We start from the raw sequence: 6,910 nt of genomic DNA on the forward strand, positions 1-6,910 counted from the left end.
ATCCATATATATATATATATATATATATATATATATAATGTTTTCGGATTGTAGAGAGACTGCCAATAGGAAAACAAAGCCACAACCTGGACATTTTAGGCAATTTAAAAATCTCGGCCAGGACATGTCCGGGGAAAATTGGATGTATGGTCACCCTATCTAAAATCAGTGTTGTTCAATTTATATATATATATATATAATATATATATAATTATCTCAGCTAGTTGCCAAGGCAGTATAACTAAAACTTAAACTTTAACTAAAACTTAAACTTAGGAAAAACTATATAGACATGTTTTAAACCAAAAAAAAAACTAATAAAAATGACAAAAACACAACAACAAAATTACTATTTTACAATTTTATATATAATATAAATAAACCTGAACTAGAATATAAATATATTAAAAACCTATGTATTAAAAACCTAAACTTAGAAATTTTAGAAACTTTAGAAATTTAACAGAAATAATTCTGTACCTCAAATTACTAAAACAAAACCTGAAATAAGAATAAATTAAAGAGAAATGGAAAAAAGAACATTAATAATAGCTAATAAACATGACAAAAGCACATAACAAAATTTCTAAAACATATACTAAAATTAAAATAGAAAGTATAAAAAAGCAATTCAAAATATTACCAAATACTGTAATAATATATATAATCTCATTTTGCAGAACATTCATTTTGCCATTAATTGTACTATTCCAGTGAGATTTTTGTATGCACAAGGAGTCTGACAACAGACGGTCCACAAAATTTCAAAAGAACTGCCTTAAAACAATGTTTTTGATGAAAAATCTAGCATGACCAAGAATTTTGCACAATATGTTCTTTTCACAAGAAAACTATGAACAAAAAAATTGCTGTTGTAATATTATAACAATGCAATTGTCATAACAATGTTAAAATAATTTAATATAACTGTATTTACATGCATAACTTTTTATTAAAAGATTCTGTTCCTGTTCTCCCAGGTCTACAATGCTATTGAGAATCTGGACGACCACGTGTTGAAGTACGATCTTGAGGGTTTGGAGAGGTCACTGCACAGGGAGGTGTTCGGCCAACCGGAGGCGCTAGAGGAGCTCATGGACCATCTGAACGATTACCTTTCCACTTACGCCCACCAGAAACCCCTCGCCCTGTCTTTGCACGGGGCGTCCGGCGTCGGGAAGAGCCACCTGGGTCGCCTACTGGCACGCCACTTCCGCTCCGTGGTCGACAACAAGCTAGTGGTGCATTATTTATCCAAACACCCGCTACAGGACGCAGCGCAGCACTGCGCCTCCAAACTAGCTCAGTGTATATCAGAGGTAGTGACTCGAGCTGAGGAAGAGGAGCAGATTCCCTTCTTCATCCTGGACGACGTGGAACTGATGCCGCCTCCGCTGCTGGACATCCTGCAGACGTTTCTTCAGACGAATCAGACGAATGAGTTTCTGAACGTGGTTTATGTTTTCCTCAGCAGTCTGGGGCAAAGGGAGATCGCAGCTCACATTCTTCAAAACGCCTCTACCGCCGGAGCCCACAAACCGCTCCGACAGGCCCTGTCTCTCATCCATCCTCTATGGACGGAGCCCACGGTCGAGCTCATACCTCTTTCCCTGCTGGAGCGGGAACACATCATACAATGCTTTCTTGAGGAAATGACCCTCGAAGGGTTTTACCCCGACCTCAGTCATGTAGAGAGACTGGCGGATGAACTGGCCTATCACACAGCAGATGGAAGACAGTACGCAAGAACCGGATGCAAACAAGTAGTGGGAAAAGTGAACCTGCTTTGAGAGAGCTTTTGAAAATTTGCACTGTTTTTCACTATTCCTCTATTTTCAGTCATCCCAAAATCGCATTTCAATAACATACACTATACCGAAAGAAATTCATACTTTTATTCAGCAAGGATGCATTAAATGGATCAAAAGTGATTGATTTCTATTTCAAGTAGATGCTGTTCTTTTGGACTTTCTATTCATCAAAGAATCCTGAAAATAAATGTCACTTTTTCCACAAAATATTAATCAGCACAACTGTTTTTAAAGGGGTCATATGACGTTGCTAAAAAGAACATTATTTTGTGTATTTGGTGTAATGCAATGTGTTTATGCGGTTTAAGGTTAAGAAAATATGTTATTTTCCATATACAGTACATTATTGTTGCTCTTCTTTCTGAAACATGTCAATTCTAACAAAGCTCATCATTCTGAAAAGGGAGGTGTGCTCTGATTGGCCAGCTATCCAGTGCGTTGTGATTGGCCCAATACCTCAAGCGTGTGACGGAAATGTTATGCCTTTACCATACTGTGATGCCCTGTCCGGCCGGAGCGACTAGAAACACACAGCGTCACACACGGCGGGCTAGAGTGAGGAAAGGCCGGCGGCTAGAGTGAGCGGTGGCAGGCGGACTTGAGAACGGCACGGCCAGTGGATTCGACGAAGGAGCAGCGGGCAGGCTTGCGGCAACCACGTGACGACCCCGGGCTGGACTCCACTTCGTCCAAGGTGAAAGCCGATCCGGCGATCCACAGCACGAAGTTGATGTATTTCCTCAGCGACCAGCACGGATCAGCTCCAGGCATGACGAAGCGGATATCGTCCTCTTTTGGAAGGCCAAACAAAGTAGTTTCGCTTTCACAACGAAACACACAGTGCCTTCACGACATGGAAGCAGCAACAACAACAATACAGCGAGAATAAAAGTTATGCCTTCTTTCTTTGCGTGAACATTTGGGTGGCGTTATGCAAATCTTCCCACATCGTGACGTAGATATGTGGGGGCGTGTTAGAACGAGCCGTTTTAGGTAGGCGTGGCTGACTCTTAACTTTTATACTTAAGAAGAAGAACTTAAGAATATCTCTTTGGATTTGAGACTTTAGTCTTTGCAACTTTACAGATCTTCTTTATGCACTAAGAGCTTGTAACACTCCAAAGAGAAAGGAACAATTGAAATCGCATCATATGACCCCTTTAACATTGATGATAATAATAAGAAATGTTTTTTGCGCAGCAATGATTTCTGAAGGATCATGTGACGCTGAAGACTGGAGTAATGGACAAACTTTTAATGTCTTGTGAGATGGACGCAGAAAAACGTTTACAATTTTTATCACCAGTACATTTAAAGAATCTTTTATAGAATTGTATGTAAAAAAAAATATCCTTGTCTTTTTTATCCAAGTACAATTTTATAAAATGTTTGTTTTTATTATATGACTGGAGTAATGATGCTGAAAATTCAGCTTTGCATCACAGGAATAAATTACATTACACATTTTAAATTGCAATAATATTACACAGCAGTAAAATTCATGTTTAGCTGTTGTAGCAATTAAACATTTATGCCAAGTACTGCTTTTTATGTCTCTTTGTAAAGGATTTCTCAAAAATATTTCTGGAATATTTCTGGCTGATTGGTTAAATGAAAGTTTTTTTTTTGCGCTAACATTAAGTTGTTATAAAAAGAGAAAATATTTGTTATGTTTAGATTACGAGAAAATTAAGAAAAGGTAATGCATGCAATTGCAAGCATTAATAATGCAACGCTATAATGCAGTTGATGCTTTTGTACAAAATCAATCTTGTGAGCTTTTGGTCACATGTTACAGATGCATTTCCTGTGGGCGGAGTTTACTCTATGTAAACAGTGCTTTATGTCACATTGATTTCTGGTCAACTTAGCAGCTGTAGCAGCTTTATGTCGCCATGACAATGAAGATGAAAGACTGGATATACCGTACCTTCACATAGACCAGGTCAGTAAGCCTTTCTATCATAATAACTTATCATATCAAGTCTTGTGCCTGTATTTTTGAAACCGTGTGGATTTTAATGTTTATTTCTGAATATGGCATTGTAAGTGTCTTGCAATATTTGTCATTTGAGGGATGAGGGAAGATTATTTTTGTTGTTGTTGTTGTTGTTGATGATGTTGCTAATCAACATTATGTCACAAATATTGCCATTAACTTATTAAACCCAGAACTTTAAAATAAATTAATAAATAAATAAAGTCACTGAGTTTCAAGTGAATGAAACACACAGGAAAACAAACTGCAAAATTACTTTCTCAAAGTGATCGTTATCCATAATGCTTTGATAATAGCCTTAAGGGAGGAGCGTTTGTGAAGAGAATCATCAAATTATATTTAATCTGGCTGCTTGTTGCAGCATTGAAATATTTAAATTGTGTTTTACCGTATATAGAAGCACTGCTGTTTTTGCTTGGTTGTTGTTTGGGTTTGTTTCCTCCGCTGTGATTGGCAGGTTGATCTTGATTTCACCCTTGTGTGTATATGTGTGTGAGAGACAGAAGCCTGGTTACCACCACAAATCATTTTTGGATCCCAATTACACAGCCCATACCTGCCTATAGCCCTCTGTCTGAGAATGCTGAGCATAACAAGATTCCCTTTTAATCACTTCGAGACACGGCCGAAAAAGCAAAAGTCACGCGATCACTGCACATGCACACACTTTCCATGTGAAATACCTTCCATCTGGAGAAAATGTCTTGAAATATGAGTAATTCTGACTGTACTAGCAAAGCATTTGCAATATATTAATAATTAATTTACATATTCATGGCTTTTCCACAATGCAAGAGTATTTTTAATGCAATCTGGCTTTTCCTGTTCCATATTTCCTGTTCCTGCTCACACTTCAGGCTTTTTTAAGCCTGATTTTTAGGCATAATCTCCCACTGGCACCACAATGGGTTAGCATTAACCCAGGGTTAAAATCTGTGCAAAATGTAAAAGAAAAAAAAAGTGCTTATGCACTTTTTTGTAAAGCATAATTTCAAATACATCTGCAATTTTTAGCATAATTTGTCATGAGTCTGTCTGATTCAATAAATTGATTTATAATACTTTGAACAAGTCCCCACAAGTCATTTTTAATGTACTGGTATAAACATTTGTTGTTTAATATTCTGTTGTATTGTAAGACTTGATAATTATTAACTAGATTTTTACTGTACTTGACATCTGAGTGCAATTGCGAATTAAATTACAGAAAAAAATTAAGAGTAACCTCTTACTTTAAGGGAAAAGTAATTAATTAATTTTGTGTGTGTATATATATATATATATATATATATATTTATTTATTTATTTATACATGATATATTGTATAAAGCCATAACTCCCTGTTCTAATTCTGCATAGTTACTTTCATTTCTTTTTCCCTGCACACTTTCCCACCTTTTTATAGGAAATAAAACACGTGCCAAGCAGTGTCAATGTTGAGACATGCATAATCTTGACAGCAGCATTTATAGTCAGTTCAATTATGTGCTTTGAACTTTCTGGTAAATCAGTGTGATTCAAAATAGTTGAAAAGGCAGTGGAGGTGCTGGAGGGGTCTAATTTTTGTGTCTCACACAAACTGACAATACAGCAAACAGCACCACAACCGATTTAGAGTTTGCAAAGAAGCATTACTGTCCTTTGTGTCATTTGGCAAAATAAGAAAACATTTGAAAGGTAACGGGTCAAGCGTGAAGGTTTGATTGTGTGTCTGATCTCTAGATTGCGTGCAGCTATTGTGAGCAAAGAGTTAATATCCGAGGGAAGATAGAGAAGAGGGCCAGGACATTCCTCCGTTTTGTGGTTCAGCCCAACACCAGACTGACTTTCCATAGCTGCCAGCAATTTCACTGCAACAGGATCTTTCAGCGCACCAGAACTTTCCACTGCTGCACTACTGTACATTATACAATACCATAGACTTGCACATTTGCTTCTTTATTAAATTGATTTTAAATATGAAGTTGTTTAAAGTGGCAGATTGCAATGGAAACAGGAAAACACGGTGAAGCAACCCGGATAAAAACGTACAAAATATCCTATTAAATCAGGAACTGAAAACACACTGCACTAAAAAAAAAAAAAAACTTAACTCCTGCTTTTGCACAGCCAGAGTTTCAATAAGAGTGAAGCAAATCTCAGGTCTGTTAACATCAGTTTTACCTCCTGTGTGGAAATGAAAACAGTTTCCTGGCATGCACTTATTGTAGAATGAACTCTATTATTTTAGTAAGGCAAGAATCCTATTATTATTGCTTACGGTTAGTGATTTAAACAAACTCTTTGGCCTTTGTCCTGCACTCTCAAAAAAAAAAAAAAGGTTAAAAAGCTGTCACTGGGGTGGTACAATTTTCAAAAGGTACATTTTTATCTCTAAAGTGTGCATGTTAGTACCTAAAATGTGCCTTTGAGGTACTAATATGCACCTTTAGGGATAAATAAGGTATAATAATGTACCTTTTGAGTGTGCCTTCTGGGGTGGTACCTTTTCAAAAGATACACCTCTGTACCTTTCTTCTCCCTAAAGGGTGCAAATTAGTACCTCAGAGGTACATTTTAATACCTAAATGGTGCAATTTAGAAGGGTACCACTGACAGCGTCTGTACCTTATTTTTTTTTCTGAGAGTGTACAGATGTGAATGATTTCTGAAGTGGATTTGATTTTGATCTGCCAGACTATAAAAGATAAAAAAAATACACATACACTAAAAGAGGCCCCCAAGCCATATTTAGGGACCAGAATATCATATAGAGTCTTAGGATTGGGCTCTTTTAACTTAGGCCAGGAAGAAACCACCTAGCAACCACCCAGAACCAGCAACACACTAAAAAGACAACTTTAGCTATTGCAAAGCAATGTCTTGATGACGACAAACTCAATTTAATTCATTAAATAAATAATACATAAATGTATGCTTATAGAGATACACACACAAATTTAAGATTTTTAAATCTTAAAAATAAAAAAGATTTTTATGTAAATAATAGAATATATAGTATATAAATATAATCAATCAATCATTCAACAAATGTATATTCTTATAGAATTAGTGCATATTTTTATTATTATTATTATTGTGTATATATTATTATTATTGG

At 36.2% G+C, this 6,910-nt stretch overlaps 1 protein-coding gene across 1 annotated transcript in view; it reads left to right on the forward strand.

Moving 5' to 3' along the window:
• LOC107667676 (torsin-4A-like) overlaps positions 1 to 1,873 on the forward strand; it is a 4,180-nt gene extending 2,307 nt beyond the window's left edge. Inside the window, exon 2 of the mRNA XM_016459404.1 lies at positions 981 to 1,873. Coding sequence (XP_016314890.1) covers positions 981 to 1,790 — 810 coding nt within the window. The 3' untranslated portion in view covers positions 1,791 to 1,873. The remainder of the gene's footprint in view (positions 1 to 980) is intronic.
• Positions 1,874 to 6,910: the final 5,037 nt, after the last annotated feature.

This window comes from Sinocyclocheilus anshuiensis, unplaced genomic scaffold (assembly GCF_001515605.1).
Source record: "Sinocyclocheilus anshuiensis isolate Anshui unplaced genomic scaffold, SAMN03320099.WGS_v1.1 scaffold373, whole genome shotgun sequence".
NCBI lineage: Eukaryota > Metazoa > Chordata > Actinopteri > Cypriniformes > Cyprinidae > Sinocyclocheilus > Sinocyclocheilus anshuiensis.